This window comes from Lineus longissimus, chromosome 2 (assembly GCF_910592395.1).
Source record: "Lineus longissimus chromosome 2, tnLinLong1.2, whole genome shotgun sequence".
NCBI classification, from domain to species: domain Eukaryota; kingdom Metazoa; phylum Nemertea; class Pilidiophora; order Heteronemertea; family Lineidae; genus Lineus; species Lineus longissimus.
In genome coordinates this window covers 3,963,372-3,983,499 of record NC_088309.1, presented here as the reverse complement: position 1 = coordinate 3,983,499, position 20,128 = coordinate 3,963,372, and the positions used below count along the sequence as shown (strand labels likewise).

Genomic DNA, 20,128 nt, shown 5'->3' with positions numbered 1-20,128 from the left:
TTAGTCAGAAATGCTGCTACTTTTTGACTAAGTTAATTTTTGTTTTTAAAGTAGCCCGCAAAAACCAAAATTATTAAATCTCGTTTATTATCGCTGCTACGAGATATTCCCTTTAACAACACCACATTCTAAGCAGCAGATGGGTAGAACCTATACCAAATTCTAATGGCATATCACGATGCGTTCATGGATTTTAGGCAGGGTCTTTGTTTTATACTACTATGGGTCTTTGTTTTGTACCTTTTCAGGGGCAGGGTCTTGGGTCTTGGGTCTTAGGTCTTTGTTTTGTACCTGTTCAGGTTTTGGGTCTTGGGTCTTGGGTCTTAGGTCTTTGTTTTGTACCTGTTCAGGTTTTGGGTCTTGGGTCTTGGGTCTTAGGTCTTTGTTTTGTACCTGTTCAGGTTTTGGGTCTTGGGTCTTGGGTCTTAGGTCTTTGTTTTGTACCTGTTCAGGTTTTGGGTCTTGGGTCTTGGGTCTTAGGTCTTTGTTTTGTACCTGTTCAGGTTTTGGGTCTTGGGTCTTGGGTCTTGGGTCTTAGGTCTTTGTTTTGTACCTGTTCAGGTTTTGGGTCTTGGGTCTTGGGTCTTAGGTCTTTGTTTTGTACCTGTTCAGGTTTTGGGTCTTGGGTCTTGGGTCTTAGGTCTTTGTTTTGTACCTGTTCAGGTTTTGGGTCTTGGGTCTTGGGTCTTAGGTCTTTGTTTTGTATGCACCCGTATTTTAAGTATTTTTGTTCACGGCTATCACGGCATTTCGTGTACGAGTTTTATATGAGATTATATTTGTACCTTCTTCTTCTTCTTCGTCTTCAAGATATCTATATTCATGAGAAATATTTTAAATACTTACTGTTATTGACACAAGCACTGCAATTAGCCCGCAGTGGAAAACATGGTTTATGCTGCCTCAGTCCTTCTCCATACATGTCCCCATAGCTCAATTTTTCAATGTGCAGTGAGTAAATACGTATAGTGACGGGTTCACGTCGGCACTCTATACCACGCGCGTAGATTTACCTTGTCATTGAGAGAATACATGTATTTTGTCTGAAGTCATAAGATGTTGGGATGCTCATAGAAAGGTTTATAAGCAGAGCCGTCATAAGATTCACTTTTCGTTTTCAGGGGAAAGCCATCAACAGATCAGTAGAGCCTTCGAACTCGAAAAGGACCAGCGCTATTACTGACATGGCCGAGTCTCATCATCACAGTCGATGTATAGCTTTGATGCTTATTTAAGTTGTAATAAAACTGTAAGTCGATGGTTGTGACAGCCTTCCATAAAAAACATTCTGTCATCCTGAACCCCTACTTAGGCTACCAAATTTCTTGATCCGCCCCGGCGACCGGTAGGTATTGAAATGCCTACTGGATGTTGTTCGACTCGCCAGACAAGCACAATCTTTATACGATAGGATGCTTATGTACAAACATGTACGACGATTACAAAAATCAAATCAGTCGTTCTTTCTATATGATAACATTTATTAGCACCATTAGTTCTATCAGCACTTTAACTGCTGGTTCGATAATGAACACACGAGTTGTTTACCAGTTAACATTTTGTGTTCTATAGTCGTTGTAGATGCACTGCGACATACATGTACCATCCCGCTAGTGGTCCCATTAACGGTCGTGTTACAGGGTTCCACTGTACATGTATATTGAACAGAGGCAGCTGCATCATTGCTCTACCGCTCTTGATACATGTATCCTCCTACACTGTCAATCTCATCAAAAAACGACACATTAACTTGAACCGTATAACAACAATATTAAACATTACATTCACAACTTGAGATTTGGCGTCTTCGATTAAAAAAAATAATTGCGCCGCGCGTATACTCAACATCGCACTCTGACGTCTGTCGCGCCTGGCCTAAAGTTCCCTCTTCGTCCAGGGGATTACTTGATTTCTCGAAAGGATGGTATTTATTGCCTCACCGAACACTACGGCATGTGTGGAGTTGTCCAAGGTTTGGGAAGTATCTAATTATTTTTCGTAATCGGGTGGGATGAACTGCAGGGTGGAACTGGTTCAAAAGTTCGAAGTCTCACAGAGCTGGTATAGCAGGCGCTGCAACTGGCTGTGTTGTCATAAAGTTTGTGGCTAGCACGGTATTCTGTGTCGCAGGGTTCGCGAATGTGAGAGGCAGGCGTTTCTCCGGCGTCCGGTTCAAGTTCGCAGACGGTAATTTGTCACGTGTGTGCGTTCTTCTCATGTGGCTGTCGTGTGCTGCGTGCGATGCAAATGCCTTCCCACAGAATTTACACTGAAATAAATAAAATAAGCTAGAAATAAAAACAAAATATCAGTGATATTGAAGAGAGATGGCAAGAGAAGAATCAGAGTGTGTACCTGTGATTTTCGAAAAAACATGTAACAAAAACCCCACCAAAGATACCATCGTGTTGGCAAACCTATTGTGAGTTGAACGCAGCCCCTCCGCGTGGTTCTCTACCCCTCATGAGTAAAAATCAGGTGGCAGTGCGACACGCCGGTGAAACAGTCATGAACGTTTTCGTCGGTATATCAAATCCAACAAGGTATCTACCAGATTTGCTGACACGACATGTATATGCTTATTGGACAAGTCCTAGTTGCGCCAGTATAAGTTTTGCGTTACAAGTACATGTACATGCCACCAGATTTCACCTTGAATGGTTTTTCGCCTGAGTGCTGCCTTATGTGCGTCCGGAGGATACTGGATGCTGTGAATGCCTTGCTACAGTAGACACACTTGTAAGGACGCTCGCCACTATGGACCTAAACGGGAAGAAGAAAATTGTCATTGAATTATTGAGAAAACTGTGTCTAGCAATCAGCGGTCGGCGATTCTCTAGGAACAGTGATAACGACATCAAAATGCCGACATCGCAGAAAGCGTTGAGTTTAAACGCACTGATACGATATGAAGCTTACCGCGTATGTTCACGCATACTGACACTATAGACTGAATAAAGCTTGCCCACGTGTGTTTATTGAGATTATGTAGAAGACGGACTAAAGCTTACCCGCATGTGTTTATTGAGACTAGAAGACTGACTAAAGCTTTTGCCGCAGACTGTGCAGTGATGAGGGCGATGTTTCTCGTGGACGTGAAGAATGTGGATCCGTAATCTATCCCGCTTCTCAAATGACCTGCAATGGAAGAGGACGAGACATCAAAACATCGTGTGATAGACATTTTCGGATGAAAAATAGTCAGGTTTCCGCAGTGTTGTACGTGTGTTCTGGTACAGCAAACGCGACAAAAAGGCCACTTTGAAGCCACTGAAACTTTCCCTCCACAGGGCGCTGGCTATTAAGTTTTTTGGGGTATTTTCTGACGGGGGTGGGGGGGGGGGGGACACCACCAATTGCCCGCTCCCAATTCGAGAACCGTCGTCGACATATATTCACAGCGGCGTCAATTCCGAGACAAGAGGGTTCCAGAAGGATGCTATGGCAGTTCATAGAACCCCAATGTTCTCATTTGAACCCTTGAACGAGGAAAGGTGCTAGATTCCGGGGCTTCTATAACCTTAATGCAAAAATACCATAGATACATGTATCAACAAATTTACTCTACTCAACTTCTTCAGAATGGCCCATTCTTGTGTTTCAATGCAAATCTACATGTTTATGAACAGTATGAAAATACACATCACATCACTTGAATTGAAATTTTGGGTTGCAACAAAGCATCCATCCAACAGCGACACCGCGGAAGCACCATTTTCTTTGCAAAGTGCCGGTGAAGGTTGCCCCCTCCCGATTCGAGAACCCTCGCGTATGTGGGAAGATATTCGCTAATGTAAGTGGCTTCCGGGAGCCGCTGGCACGAGAACATTCGATGATGGTGCTCTAGGACGGCAGGCGCTGTGAGTCTTGAAGGCGAATGTGAAAAGGTGTGCGACTTCCTGCAGATGTTCGCATCGTATTTTCTGGAATATTTCAGCTACCTCTCAGCAAGGGATGGTGTGGTCTTCCTTCATCCCCACTCTATAGCCAGGCAGATATGACCTGTTCGAACTTCAGTATCAACGCATATCATAACAGACATCCATACCTTGTACACAAATGACAGGGGAACTTTCTGTCTCCTTGGTCGACGCATCTGGTGTATTTGAGATGTTTGTCTCTGTAATACTGATAGGCGAATACCTTGCCACATCGCTCGCATGTAAAGCCTTCTCCACCTGTAAAGTGTAATGATAAAAATATTTTGCAGAGATTTATTAACACCCTGGACACAACCTTTCACTGCGGAACCATTGCCATACATTGCCGAACGCTTTTGAAAACCCTTAAAGAATACAAATGTATAACCACTTTGAGATTTTCGGCGAAATCAAAAACGTTTGATTGGTAGATTACGAAATTCTTTGGTTAAAAAAAGTTATCCACTCACCGTCCACGTCTTCCTGCCCGGTAGCACTCATCATGTCCTTTAAAGCTACCGGAATTCCCATAAACTGCAGGTAGCTGTCCCCGTACCAGACTAACAGCTCTGATCCGCGGGGTAGGTCCTTACACGCTTCGTAGTAGATCTGCCCTTCGGTTTGGATTGCTATGAGGTTTTGCTCTTGGGCATATCGAGCGCAGTTCACGTACGCCATCCAGTTGCCAGTGCTGCCGCGTCCATCGATGAAGTGACTCAATCGGCCATCTTTAAAAACCTGGAAACCCATCGGAAATCATAATACAATGTACATTGTCTTGTCAGATTTTCTATCTGTAAGCACCGGGTGCAATTAATACATGCCATCTGACTGTGCGTTGTGCTACAACCATTGATGTAAAACATTGGTTTGCTTTCAGCTTGGCGAATGAAACTTTCCATTCGAGATCAATTCCCGTCCCTCTTGTAGGACGGGCCTGGGAAGGCGCACTCCTAATGACTGATTGGGTCAGTCGGAATCTACAAACCCAATGAAGGAATTCGTCGTCTTACCTCCCACATAAATGAGTTATCATCATTGGTCTTGATCTCACTGGTGTGTACCACTTTGCCGCTAAATGGTCCGAACCTTGTCCCTCGTGCTATCACGGTCATCTCACAGAATACACCATAGTGAGTGGCACCTGCACACGAGGTCTGAACAATCTTCAAGCCTAAATGGAGGTTATAGAAAAGGCTGAACTAACTTTGTTTCCTATTTCACATTTCGAACAAATTCCTAGTGCTAGATTGCTCACCGGACAGACGGATGTCCCGTTACATCTGAACCTATATCAGGTGAATATGCATTCTTTTTCAACACGCATTTGAAGAAGAGTGCTATACCTTCTTGCACGTGTGATTGAACATGGCTTACCTTCTGGAAGATTTAATGTGGTCTTTTCTATGAGTGTTGATGACTTGTCCCTCGCACTACCGTGCCCTCCGCCAAGTTTTGGCGAGAGAATCTTCTCAATACCTGTATATGTAAAGATATGAAGACGGTAATGCAACTTCGAGATAGATGTTATGTAATGTATTCGAGTCAAGAAAATGATTCAAAATATTTCCTGCTCATCATTATCGGCCGCTAACGCTGTCTGATCAGGTAAACTTGAAAAATCGATTGTCTTCCGCGCCCGCCTGGTCTAATCAACGGGGCTTCTGCGGCAGATTCAAAACTTGCCATATCAATTTCGTTTTGGGATAAAACCGGTGAATATGAAAAAGCCCGTTGCAGTTGCGGCGATTATGACAACCAGAAAGCTATGTCTTGAGGCTGATAATGTAAACTTACCATGACTTAGCTCATTGATGCGGAGTCCTGACAGTGCATGCCCCACCAGACCGCCATTTTCCTTACTCCTGACGTACCCGTATAATACCATGTCCAGATCCTGGGTATTGAACATCGGGACCAAACACGTCGGGGGCCAAGGTGGGGGCATCTCCACGGTTCCAAGTGGCGGACTCATCCACGTGGGAAACATGGCCGTGTAAGGAAAGTGTTTCATGCTGGACATATTGGAGCTGTTAACGGAAGTCTTCAGGGCGTTTTGGAATGCTGCAGCCTGGTGCTCCTGTCGTGGGTTAAGGGGTGCCATAGGATTACAAGCACTGGAAAGACAAATATCGAGAATGTCGTAGTGTCAACTACATCATCTTTGGTCAAGCATTCACAAAACAAAGCTGGTGTGTCACAAGTCCCTACAGTTCGTAGCTGTAGTGCATGGTAGAATAAATCAGAAATTCTCCTTCTCCCCTCCAATTCGTAGCTGAGAGAAATGAGAACCGTATAAGGTTCCATAACATTGTTCGCGTCAATGCCTTCAAAGTGTTGGCATGATCGGCCAACGTCTTTTTCTGCGCGGAGAGAAGTTCTTTGCCAAAAAGGACATGCCGGGCTTCGCAGAAGAAAGAGTCGACTCGTTTTCATGGTGGCGAAGATAACCTTTAAAAGATGAGAGAAGAAAAAATGATACAATAATCAAACGTAATGTTCCTTTTAAAAAAAAATCACGGTTTGGAGAGATGGTTTTGCTGCCCCAATTTCGAGACATGACTGTATTATTTCGTGATTACTCCGAATTCTTTTGTAAAAGGTGGGCTGACGCGAACATCTATCTTCTCTTGGATTATTCGGGTATGTTTTATCTGACGCGAAAATACTATGCGTCTCTTTCGAATCACTGTTTTGCTGCAACCGCCGCGACTCGTGTGACTATCTTCTGATTTTGATAATTTCGTGCTCTCACGTCCGGTGGTCTCCTTTCCCAATTACATAGGGGAAAGACAATGGGATATAATCACACACAATTTGGTATGATTCTGTATGTCAAAAGAGCAACCACATCCAAAGGTAATTATGGTTGGGTAGTTAACTCGAGTTGGTAGTTATCTGTCTGCTTCAAATAGAACTATAAGGAAGAGCAACCGCAAATCATGCCACCGCGCGTGCCCTTTGAATCTCGGGTTCCTCTTGACAAAAGAAGCGGGCCACGACAGCATCGTTTTGATTGTTCCGCTGAGTTTCTGAGATTTCTTCAGCGTGCAGGTTCTATCCAGCTTGACATCAGGTTCTGCAATCTCGCAACGCCTACACGTCCCGGCAGTAAGCTGCCTGTTAACAACCAACAATAAGTAACATCGCCAATGTTCGGCTTTGAATGCAGATCACCTTTTTTCCTAGGCTAATCTAAGCAAGTAAGAAGACCAACTTTTTCCCCCTATAGCCTACTCCGTTGTCTCTCATCGATAGCACGAAATAAACCAAAACCAACCACGTACATATTAGAGTAGACAGGTTAGATAACTTGCTGAGACCAATCAATTAAGGGAGAAAAATGGGTCCGGCACCGTATTTTAATTGAAGATTTTTGTCTAGCATGCTCTTGAGATTTCGATCATTTAGAATTTCGGAATAACGTTCTTTCTACGTGATTAGTTTTCTTTTCCACAAATAGTCCAAGGTGCCATTAAAGTGAAAATTAGACCCCGCGTATTTTTAAGTTTGAATTATTCAGAAGTTGATGTTGGGATGTAATCTAATTTAAATGGCAATTTTGCTCCCGCCTAAATGCATTTACGTTCTCTTCGATTTGCAAAAAAGCGCGATTTAACTCGGTTACATTAAACATTTATGTGGCTGAAAAACTGGAGGCGCCTTCCCTTATTAACGGGGAAATAGTCTCAAAAGTAAGCTGAAGGATAGCAATTTGTAGGTGACCACTCATTAACTATGCACAACAGAAAACAGTAGTTTGGCGTGAACCCCTATGGGAATACAATGTACATGTATATCAAAATTTACCATGTTAAACATTGTTCAACTACAGTATCCAAATAGACCCTCATTTTGAATTTATAGAGCGGCGTCTGTGGGCGAGTAAAACGTCTTTAGACCTCACGCCTGCATGATGCGACTTATACGTCTGCTTGACAACCAACAGGTGAAAAGACAACTTATCTGTAATTAATTGTACGATAATTAAGATTAATAGACACGACCAATCTTATAGTCATTAATAAAGATTAGGCTAATATCAAAATCCTCAAGATTTTTCCCGAGACCAAGGTACATAAATATTAAAGCAGCGCACGACGAACCGTATCTATTCAAAGTGGTATCTTCGGATCTGATGTCAGTCCCGGAGTAATCCCGACACCTACTTACCGGTGTCACTTTGATCAAAATTTATGGCGAATAGATTTTAAAAGAGGATCTGAACTTCATGAATTTATAAAGCCCAATACGGCGGTGTTATCTGCTGGTGTTTCAAACAGATTTCAGACGTCAAGGCCCAGATTTTCTATCAAGTATCTTAATTAATTGAGATTTCGTTGCGGGTTTGCTCGCCCGGGATAATCCGGGTGGTGAAAAAGAACCCGCAGCCTCCAGTATTACTTTAACAAGTTCAATTGTGAGCTGGGTTTGCACCCGAGAGGATAGAGCCCTGGAGCCCCTATTCAAATATTTATTTTACCGGAGCTCAATTATGGCGGTGACAAACTTAGGTTCATCTCACGCTGACTCGATGACACTATCTACTCCTAGGGTAAACAAACAGGGCCGTATACTTTGCATCGGAATTCAATTTTCCTGTTTGATTCTTCAGAAATAAGTGCGTGGTTTATTCACCAAACATCACCTCAAAGTCAAACTAGGAAAACTCGGCCTCAAATTGGAAATCAAGGGACTGCGAGTTTGTTCATCACGATACTGACTCAGTGGCAGGCGAGATAGCGAAAGGTTCCGTCGGATTATATGGGTCCGTGCGATTTTAAAATTTCAAGCTTTTCTTCTCGTGAATGTAGCCTTGTAAATTGCATTAGCCTGGGCACTTTAGCGCTTGACCGATCGCTTCCCATGGATTTATCGCTATATCAAACCCTGGAGAATCAATTCCCCAGACTGTCGAGAATATAGTATTAGAAAGTCGGTCAATGAAAAAGACTTCATGTGTATATACTTGTATAGCATCGCCACGACGTCGGCATTTTAATTGGATCATGAAACCATGATCGACAGTGACAAAATTGTTTCATGTCAGTGCTATGCTCAGCACTTTTTTTGTTTTTACCTCATCCTTTCTGTCCTAAACTGACAAAAAACCTGTTGTTTCTTTCGTGAATGCTGTAATCCCATGTTGTAGGCCGAGGGCTTGGCCTTTCCCGAGTTTACCTTGTTATTCTACAGTGTGATGATCACACCCATCTCGGGTGATGAACGAAGGCCATAGCAGCCCTCTCACCCACCCCCATGATTGCCTTTGTTCCACCTCATCATTAACGAAACCTCAAAAGGAAAATTATCGAATTTCTGTAGCTTTGCGTTACCTAGACTATTTCAACTTCAAACCTCACGAGGGCTTTCTAATACGACGAGTTGCTATCTCTCGCGGATCAATCCCAAGCTACAAAATTGACTTCTCCTAATTCTGCCATAATTGCCTAATTTAGTGCCCTTTGATCCGATTACTGGCTCTTTGGTCCAATCTACCGGCTCTAGCGGGCTCAATGAAATTCGGTTGATTTCCTGTAATTAGGTATAAACTTGTTATATTGCAATGAGATTTAATGTGGGTACCTGTCTTCGCCTTGCCTTGATGTAAGGCTTTCTTGCTTTGCGTGTCACAGGTGCGCATTGGCCAGTTATCCCGACTATGATATTAACCTGGTCTGAGTCGCGTCCTCCAGGGAGACAGAGAACCCCACTGTCTGCCGCACGTCCAACGCAATCATAATTATTTATCGCCGGGTGCAGAGTTATGTGCTGAAAGTCAATTGTCTCCTGTAAGCCGACTTAAGGATGTGAGAGTGCGGAAGGCGAGGTCTTAATGCGCGAACCTGGAGATGATACTCAATAATCAAATCATATCAGCCGGCAAAACCTTTGATTGGCGAAATATTGTCATCATTATTCGAGATGATTTCATCAAGAAGACATATTGGCCAAATAATCAGGTGTCATAATATAGTTCCGCAGCTAGTTTGTCATATTGACTTAAAGAACGGAAGGATGGCTATAATCAAAGACGGCAAGCAAAACTAACAGTATGGAAGCCAACGAAAGTGTTTCAGGTAATACTTCTCAATTTATTTCCATTTTTGATGGCATTTCTCGAACTGAGAATGGTTGATTTCATTTCCTGGCTAAAATGTTGCAGGTCATAAGTAGGATTTGGTGGCGGAAACTAGACACGCTGTCGCTGTTCGAGACAATGTTAAGCTGGTCATAAATTATTATGAATCAAATCTAATAGAAGACATAATCAGGCTATGGCCGTTCAAATCTCTGGAAAACAAGCCCAAAATGAATGGTCATCAGTGATACCATGTACAGATTCTCTAACCCGACTTGGTAATACGGACCAAGTGTACGGAAGAGTATTTAGGTCCTCGTCAGTGACTGGCAAGGGATAGACAAGAATAAGTTTACTTCAGTTTTTCGCACTGTTTCACACAACCAATTGTTTAATCTTATAGGTTAATTCTTCCTCTTCAAGGACTTTAAGTAGACAATTCTACTTACGCCAGAATATTGATAGCAAAGTGTACGATCTTTTTTACAAGCATCATATAAGAAAACTATTTAGTGATAGTTTTCTAACATGAATGGACGGAAATCTTAGAGGGAATGTTTGGTGAAATTTTGCGAGTACAGTAAAATCTCTCTCACAAAAAAGGACCACCGTGATCTCTATCTTTTTGGAGTCGGAGAAGATCTTAACCTCCCTACCAATGACGTCACATCCGCTAATATGATTCCGCCGTTCTAACTCGTCCCTGGAGATGAGGTCCCAGTGCGTGATGAGAAGTCAGCCACCGGCGAGCGGCTGACAAAGGTTAATCAACGTCTTGTGAAATGGCATTATTATTGGCCTCATCAGTTTAATTCATCGAGGGTAGAGGCTAAATGATTAATCAGCAGGCTATACAGACAGTTAGCGTCCGCGAGAGAGAGATCCATCGTAGAAGAAATGCTCCTGAATTTAAAATCACCACTGGAAACTCTTCTGGTCTGAACATATAGCTTATAAAATTTCTATTGTCCTTTAAGTCTTACAAATGTTCAGACCCAAAAAACATGATGCGCCCTGACGGCCATTCCTTGATGCAGCCATGTCTTCAAAAATCCAGCAGCCCTAATTAGACTGCAGACCGCAATTGTACATATCAATTAATCATTCTGCTCTAAACAACTGCATCCTTGGTGGTCTGTAAATATTTCATAATTAGACCGGACACTAATCAGAAATCAGAGGTCTGTATTAGTTACTTGTCTTGCTCAACATGCGAATCTCGCTAAAAGACGTCCCAACTATTCTTCTATTCGCTATTGGATTTTGATCTACAATCATATTAGGTCTACATGTTGGTGATAGACCTTACCGTGTTACCATGAATGAATGAAGGTTTTGTCATTTCTAATGCTAACCCTGCCTAGACTCCTTATCCGATCGTCTTTCCTCGATGATACCGGGCGACCGGGCGATGTCGGCCCATTGCGTCCGAAATGTAACCCTGCCTATATTCGTTTTCTTTGCTGTCCTTATTCATTTTCGACAAATGTCATACCATAAATGTCACATAATTTGTTTTCTCTCTGACTCTGAACCTTTCTTTAACAAAAAAGACCGAAACCACACTCGAATCGACCGTTTAAGGTCTACCGCCGTCAGCTCACGAAGCCAGCGTTGACAGCACATTGAGATTCTAATTAATGAATGATCATTGAATATTTATATGATCGGGTTCCTCCTCTTATCCAATGTGATATGGATTATTTATGAGGAGCCGAGATTCAGCGGACTAGCGTAGATCTCGAACCGACAACGATTGGCAACAAAAGGCGGAGGCGGTGCGTTTCTGACATTGTCAAACGCGGATTTGAACCTGAAGAAAAGTCTTTTAGTATGCCTATATAGAATGAAAAATTCCTTTTTACCTCTCGAAGTTACTATGAAAATATCCAGAAGTGCATTATTTGCCGCGGAATAGTGAGTTTTAGGTACAGCTATACTCTTAGAGTCACAGTTGACTTGTTGATGATTGATCATCAGGATTAGTACGCAAATAATAAAACACATGATGATGATTCATTATTCAACGGTATAGTACCACTCTATTTTTATCAATTGTTCTCTAGTTGAAGGTAGTGTAATTACTAGTCACAGAGAACTTGCTGATGATGTATCTCATCAGAATAATTCATTTGTGAAAGGTACCACACTAGTTTTGTCAAATTTTAGCTATTGTATCAACCCAAATATTTGCAACGATGTAATTGTTGAGTCTAACATAGAATTTTGAAAGGTATTGTATACATGATCTCTCAGTGACGTCTGATCAGCCTGTGTATACCCCAAATACACTACTTGCAATTCAGTTCATTTTGATACATTCTTGTATAATTTCTTTTGACAAAAAGACACTCATTCTGTGTCATTCTATGATTAAAACATCAATAAGCAAATAAGACAATGATCACAGAAAAGTTGTGAAATAGATTACCAGAAAACGAATTGCAATGTTTGCCTTAAAACTTATGGTGCAATTTCAGAAATTAAATACCGCCAAGGTAGTCATCTAAAAGAAATTTTCAATGAAAGAGCTACCCACCTTGGAAAGGCCCGTTTCAGGTCCCTGATGTCATGCGAGGTGCTAGGGTACGGCAACCTGGTAGCTGTCATTTCATTCCTTCTGTTGACACTGGCCAAGGCAGACGACATCTACTCTCCTATCAATGAAGGGGCGAAAATCAAACTTCACACTGCGTCCAGTTTCGGTGTGCTGAGCGTAAATCCCTGTCGACTGAAAGGTGCCTATCACCAAGATGAGACTCCTCTCTAATACACTTTATATTTCACCTGAGAGTTATCGCCCTCATTTATCTATTTGCGCATGCGCAGTGCGTGATTATCTCCGGTCCGATGCGGCGGTGATGAATCCACGATGACACGGAACTAGAGATCACCAGACGACATCACGGCCCAATTGAAGAAAGTGAAAAGATTTAAACGAGTTGATTATTGCTCTATTGGCCTTTAGAGAGCCATCAATGGTGTCCCTGCGAGCGAGATACTTCAGCAGATCTCGTTTAAGTGCGAGTGCGAGATGCGATTTCCCGCCTTGAGGTACTCTCCTTTAGCCATGACGACCGATGAGGTATCTTCTCTAGTCATGTCGAGTGCGTATTAATTAGCCCTCGGAGTGAGGATTAATTAAGTTTGAAAGTTGTTCGGTGCTTTTATCCTTCAAATGATCTGTATTAGTTAAGGGTCGCCGCTTGTGTTTATCTTGCCCGAGGGCTAATGGCGACTGGGTCCCGTCGTCGTGATGATCCGTCCTTCATTTGGCGAAGATTTAAGACCTCTGCTAGTTCTCTAAAGAGACCTACGGTGCTTAAAAAGTTTGAGGACGGGGAAAAGAACACTTTGAAGGTTTGCTGGGTAGATTTCACTTGCACTGATAAGCAAGATGTAAACTCGGTGTGAAGAAATTACATTTCTGACGCAACGGACTATTTTTTACCATCGTCGATGAAGGTAATCCAGATATGTCGACAGAAAAGCATGTACGCTCATAATGCAACAATGCTCTTGCATGTGCCGAAAGCCTTGACAAAGAGTCAATACCAGGACCCTAACTCTTGTAACCTTTAGCTAATTAACCTTCGAACATAAATTTATTATCTGTGTAGGTGATAGAGGGACCCTAACAGTAATGATGGTCACCACATTTGACATGTGATGGTCACTCTAATTGGCCATGACCATAAACTGTCCATTAATGGAATGACTCCATGACTACCATGAGAGCCGGGCATTCTACATATTTCTCACGTTATCTCAAAACGATATTTAGGGATTTCTGGAGGCAAAAAGGTGTTAGTTCCGGTGGACCGGCCAATCAATTGTGCCGAAATCTGCGACCCCGGCGTGCCCATTCACAACTGTCCAATCAGAAGGCTCTAGATTGTTTCTTTTAAACCACGGCTTGTTTTCATTGTTTCTGGTAAACCGCAGGATTGTTTTCATGAATGTTTTCATTGTTTCTTGTAAACCACTGATTGTTTTCATTGTTTCTTGCAAATCACGGATTGTTTTCATTGTTTCTTGTAAACCACTGATTGTTTTCATTGTTTCTTGTAAATCACGGATTGTTTTCATTGTTTCTTGCAAATCACGGATTGTTTTCATTGTTTCTTGAAAATCACGGATTGTTTTCATTGTTTCTTGAAAATCACGGATTGTTTTCAATGTTTAGTAACCCGCTGATTGTTTTAATTGTTTCTTGTAACTGCGGATTGTTTTAGAGGTTTTTTTGTACACTGCGGCTTGGCTGCAAATTGCTTGAGCTCTTGATACTGAAATCATGTCATTATCTTAACCCTAATGTAAAATAACCCTTTCCATCACTCAACCCTTGATTCGCTCTCACAGCTGTTTCCTGGACGGATTTTTGTGGCCCCCGAAAATTCAACATGCAACAACATATGAAACATCGTTCAAATATCACTTCTCTTATTTCTCACCCGAGTAACTTCGCTGCAAAAGTATTCTTATCGAAAGCTTCCCAAAATGAAGGCCTTGATAAGAACTCGCGAGGCGTACTTATCGCGGCAAATTCCCCGGGACTTTTTCACAAACGGCTTCGCGCAGAAATTAGAGGCACGCACACACAAAGCGGGCAATCTCTTGGGTATTCGTGCAAGGCAGAGAGCAAACGAAATCATTTCAGATTACTTTAATGAGGTCTGTAATGTTGTTAGCAGGCTAATTTTGCCAGGGCATACACAGGATAGCGTGCGCTGAACTTTGCTTGTAAACACCGTCCTGGCTATGAGATTATGTCCACCAATCACCCCGCCCCCGGTGGATCTCAATTCACGCTCCCTGCTCCCGACCGACCCGCTAAACGCTCAGCAAACCTCCGTCATTTGCTTTCATTGTTTGGACGCGACCTACACGGCTTCGATCTGTTTGATGATAACACGGTATCAAAAAGAACAAGCAATCTCTCCCGAGATGGTAGCCAAATTAAATGAATTACAAGCTCTGGTGCATGCACGAGATCACTGGTGAACATATGTCAAACATCACCAATTCTCGCTTTCGACTTTTTGCCTTTGTGTTCTTGGAGGCAAATTTAATGACCGCATCAATCTTTCACTTGGTGGCGGAGAAGAATGGGCCGCTTTTAATAATTTCTCGCCGGTATTCGAGAGACTCGTGCTCAGCAACGAAACTTCTAAGGGGTGTAAACAGTGATGTCTTAACTATCAAAGGGATTGTCATCTTTGATTGGAACTGTCTCACTTTCTTTGTCAGCTATTCGGTCTTTGAGGTGGTTATTATACCGGTTAGAGCTACATCGGTGGCTCTCTGCGAGAGTTGGGAAGTTGAACGGGGGATAAGAGTATGTTGCAAAGACGCGGCCATATAAGGTAAGTTCAAACACGGCCGATAAGACCGAATAAGTACGAAGAGCCCCGGTCACGGTAGCGGAAGGAGGATAACCCTTGTCGGCAGCAGTTTCCATGCAGATCTGCCAAAATAACAGTCAAACAACAATCAAAAAAAGTATGGTATTCTGACTTCTTCTTCTTCAGCTTTCGACTTAAACTGTTTCATTGGTTTTTAAGGAATTTAACGGTGTGACGGAGCTATTCTGTTCACCATAATGAGATTCTGACTGATATTTGCAAGATCACGAACTTGCAACAAAAACGGTTGATCACGACAAGAAATGAAAACCATATATGAAAGGAACAGACTTACATATTTCTATCGATATATTATATTGCTAGGAGATAGCAAGAACCCCACCATGATTGGAGGTTCACGGAACACTGTCGTCCTTGTGTGTCTTTAATCTTAGACCCTGATGTTTGAAGGCGGGCCAGTCAATGCGCCTGATTACAGCCCATCAAGCTTGTATCGGGCACTGATTGAAAGCTAGACCGGCTCTTTCCTCCAGTTACCCAATACAGCCTCCAAGCAGTCAGGTGCGTGATCGCTACGGGCAATCTCCAACACCGCAATACATTTCGAATAGCATGTTTGCATAGAGGATTTTTTCACCCCGTCATTGGAGAATAACTTAGCCGCGTGCGCGGCTAGAATGCCTGCCAGGTTGTGGGTAATTTAATAAAGAAATCAGTGACACTGATTAAATTTCATTTATTGAAGAACATGCGCCTCCTTTAAATTTTTCAAAAGCATTTTACGAGCGAGTTAACCCGGAGTTCTGATTTGTTAACATTCGATCCATGGTTTGGAACCGTTCTATTTAACTTACTGCTTTTTCCTTTTTTAAAATATGCCATGGAGGTCCCGAAAAGCGTGATTTTTAACCTAATTTGTTTAAAAAGATTGAAGCCAATTTGTGAATTACGACGTGTATGCCCACCTAATTCAGAGGTTTGATGGTTCTAAGAATCCCCACTGGTGCGCAGGACCATGCTATGACATCGGTAGTGCAGATGCTGTTATAGTCGACCTTGGTGTAGAAGCTGCTTTTCGGGCCAATTTTCTTAGTTTACGAAACCAACTATGAAATGTTTTTTAGCTTTAATGATTTTCAGCTTACACAATATGCATCTTGTGCAATTGTCCCCTTTGCCTGTCCCAGGCTCCAAATCTCGGCAACAGATTCACCCAAGTGCAACGAATCAGCCAGATGCTAATCATTTGATTAAGGCTTGGGCGCGACACCCCTCAAGTGCTGTCCCAAGCCGCTTACCGGAACAATCCAAGATTCAACCTCATCTTGCCTCAGCCATCATGGTTACCTAATGAATGACACTCCACTCGGGTCTTTACCCAATCTGTCCAATATGGTCTTCATTGCTGATGGATGCTTATGGAATACGAAGAGCGACTTAGTGGACGCAAAAGCTGTGATAAGGATCGACACTTGGAGACTGTGGTTCTCTCAGCATTGTGACGACTGAATAACAACTCTTTCATTAGTTGTATTATATTACAGTTCTGGATAGTAGAGGCAGTGATTTTGAAGAACTTTTGATTCCAGTAACGCATGCTTCTTCTTGTGACCTGATGGTAAAGAAGATTTTGAAGAGCCGCCGTCTGATTCCAGTGACTGTTTCTTATTTTGACCTGATGGTAAGACAGGGATTTTGAAAAGAGTCAGATTCCAGTAACTTCTTCTTGTGATCTGATAGTGATGGTATGGAGACAGACATTTTGAAGAACCTCCGATTCCAGAAACTTCTTGTCTTGAGACCAGATGGTGAAGTGGGAGAGAGATTTAAAGGAACCTCTGATTCCACTGACTGTTTCTTAAGTTGTGACCTGATTCTGGACACAGAGATTTTGAAGAACGGTAATATATTTTGAAGGCCTGACGCTACGGTTGAGGCATACAGAATATTTGGGTAATCCTTTCCCTTCATAATCTCTTTGCGCTAACTCGCTCTGGTATGACCTATACATATAAGTCCACATCCACACGGATAAATCATGTCCAGAAAAATAACTAAGATTCACTGGTCTGAACGATTTCAAAGACAGAAAAAGTGGTTTGTCGCATCCCTTTTTACATTTGTCTTCTAACATTCAATAGCGGTATGAATCAGAGACATGACAGCACAAAAATGCTACCAAAGCTTTGGGTATTCGCCTGGCAGCTTCTTGCAGTAATCGATGCAACTACCAATGACATCAGTACTGCTTCTGCAGGTGATAAAAACCAAAACAGATCTTGGCATGAATGTTAGTGATGCGACCACTCGAATACAAAATGTTTTGAACCAACATATTTTTATATCTGAAATCGGTTTCTATGGCAACAAAAGTCCTCTAAAGAATGCATCCCAAATAGAGTCTTGGCTCTAAATCAGGCGCGTTGTTATTGGCCCTGCGAATCGACCGATTCATGCCATGCGTGCAACCTGCTTCCAAGTCACTGGAGTAGCTTATTATCCCTTCTTAAGAAGCCCCGCAAAATTTAATTTCTCCTAGCGGATGAGGCATGATCGACATAATTAAGACGGTATTCAGTGTCTGATCGTCCCTGGCTGGTCGATGCATGCAGACCGGTGAAAGGCGAACTATCATGATTCGATTTAACTGTTCACGACATCTCAGAGCCCCCAAGTCAGAAATTACCACTCACGATACAATATGTTCCCCTCTCGCTGACTGCTAACTTGATTTAGAGATTCGCTTATAAGGTCGGCGGGTAACAGAAATTCTATTAGCTGGGTTAATAACGTGGCGGCAATAAAGCCCACGGACCAATGGCGTTAAGTGTCCCCTGATGACGGCAAACAAACCCATATTGGAGGACCCTTGTAACTTTAATCACCTTATAGTCTTCAATTGACAGCGGATGAGCCAAGACACTATCTTTAATTGTGATAATAGGGCCACAACTCATAAATCATTTATTACGCCCGAAGCCTTAATGAAGATACATGACTCGTGTTATAACGTCACCGCGACACGCGACCATTCAGTAAAGCCAGAAGCTTGTGAAGCTGACAAGTTTCGGATAACGATACGTATCTGGTCCGGGATAGCGAGTGTTACTTTGACGCCCAAAAGCAAAACTTGATATCAAAGCTGGTAACTAAGGAGTGAACCGTTTTTCTGGTACATATATATTGGTGGGTGCACTGGAATAATTGTTTCAGAAGTTTCAGTTTTGTATTCCAGGTCAAACAAAACTTCCATCGAAAATTTCAGGAAGGCATGTATAAGAGTAAAATGAGCAGTAACAGCGAAAGTTGCAGTCGAAATAATGTTGCGTGCGTCATTTCTAATTCATATAAGCCGAGTTATAACTTACGGCGTTTCGAGTCGAAGATATTCTCATGGGATTAGATAACTATTAAAGAAAGAGCTTGCATGTCTTAATTTTGTTAATTTGTTGCAGAGTGTTGTATTAACCCCGGGACCTGGTTATGGAGCTTTGACTTAGAGAGGCCATAAAAGGAGCAATTAGAACATTGCGTGTTTAATTTGGTGTGGAGTTCAGCGCCAATAAGTAGATTAGTTTTCTTCCAATATTTTGTGACTTAAAATGACTGTTTACCTGAGTGGGTGAATTCATGTGCGTGCTTAACTTCTTGATATGAAGTAGAGAGGCTTATATAAGGCGTAAGTGAATAGAACATTAGTAGAAAAATCCAAGGTATGACGCAATACGCTTGTATTAAAAAGACGTCTTCTGGACATGCAATGTATCTGGAGTGGACAATTGATTGTTTTGTTTCAAGATGAATAAGTGTATTAATTCAAAGGTCAACTCAAAAGAAAAGAAAATATTTGGAGAACCCGGGTATCGATCCCGGTACCTCTCACATGCTAAGCGAGCGCTCTACCATTTGAGCTAGTCCCCCAACTTGAAGAATCAACTGGTGTGAGAAAAAGTCACTTGTTTAAATACACGTATTACAAATAATGGGTTCCATGTTGTCGTCAAGGCTTTATCGCTTATTCAGTGATGTAACATAACATAGATTATGATGGTGGTCATATGACCCAATAGTATTAACCCAATAAAAATTGCACTGAATAATTGTTCAGTTGGCATATCTCGGAGATGAGATCACAACGCCCAACTAAGGCAACATCTACCTCGGTAAAACCCTCTAGTAACAAGCATTTGATTGGACAAACGAGATAATGAACGCCTTAGTTCGTTTATTGGCAAAGATATTCGTCGGTGATGCAGGATAAAATCTTACTCAGAAAAGGAATATTGCTATCATTTGGAGAAACACGTTTTCCCGACCCAGCCGCTGTTACAAGCCTATAAAAGCACTTTTGAAGATAAATGTCTCTTGTACCTTTAGAGGAATGGGCCATTTTGTTGATGAGAGTTATGTTCCCCTTCCCATCTCCCTAACGCCTTGGGAATGATGATAAAGCTCTCACAACACGCCAGAGGGACAAGGGTCGTGGGTAATGGACCTTGGCTTATAGGAAACAACATGCTATAAACACTCACACTCGTCGCGCGTCGAAAGACAAAGTGATTTTCGTTTTTCATGTTTTTGTTGCTGATAAGACTTAACATCATCATCAACATGCTCATATAAAGCATTCTGTTATTTCAATTCAAAGGATCTTGGGAATCATTAATCAATTCATTATTTATTTTGTGGGCAAACCGATAATAAACATATTGTCGTTGTTTGGCTTACAACATTTCACATCATCGACTCATTCTCATCAT

General features: G+C 42.1%; 1 protein-coding gene and 1 non-coding gene across 2 annotated transcripts; both read right to left on the bottom strand.

Moving 5' to 3' along the window:
* Positions 1–1,622: 1,622 nt before the first annotated feature.
* Positions 1,623–12,719, bottom strand: LOC135483544 (PR domain zinc finger protein 14-like). The gene is made up of 9 exons (XM_064764515.1): positions 12,542–12,719; positions 5,718–6,037; positions 5,298–5,399; positions 4,934–5,094; positions 4,391–4,658; positions 4,049–4,178; positions 3,012–3,138; positions 2,653–2,763; positions 1,623–2,269 (listed from the first exon to the last, which is right to left on the bottom strand). Exons 1-9 carry the CDS (start codon positions 12,649–12,651, stop codon positions 2,051–2,053), a joined length of 1,548 nt encoding a protein of 515 aa, XP_064620585.1. The 5' UTR covers positions 12,652–12,719; the 3' UTR covers positions 1,623–2,050.
* Positions 12,720–19,216: 6,497 nt separating this feature from the next.
* Trnaa-agc (transfer RNA alanine (anticodon AGC)) lies at positions 19,217–19,289 on the bottom strand. The gene has a single exon. It is a non-coding gene; the product is annotated as a tRNA-Ala (tRNA).
* Between the last annotated feature and the right edge of the window lie 839 nt (positions 19,290–20,128).

What these genes read in the sequence shown, in the direction of transcription:
- LOC135483544 (XM_064764515.1), bottom strand. Translation starts at nt 12,651, where the DNA reads ATGTCGTCTGCCTTGGCCAGTGTCAACAGAAGGAATGAAATGACAGCT. An exon ending in CTGAAACGGGCCTTTCCAAG is followed by an intron (nt 6,038 to 12,541) that starts GTGGGTAGCTCT and finishes TTGTCTTTCCAG; the next exon opens with TGCTTGTAATCCTATGGCAC. An exon ending in CAGGCGAAAAACCATTCAAG is followed by an intron (nt 2,270 to 2,652) that starts GTGAAATCTGGT and finishes TATTTATTTCAG; the next exon opens with TGTAAATTCTGTGGGAAGGC.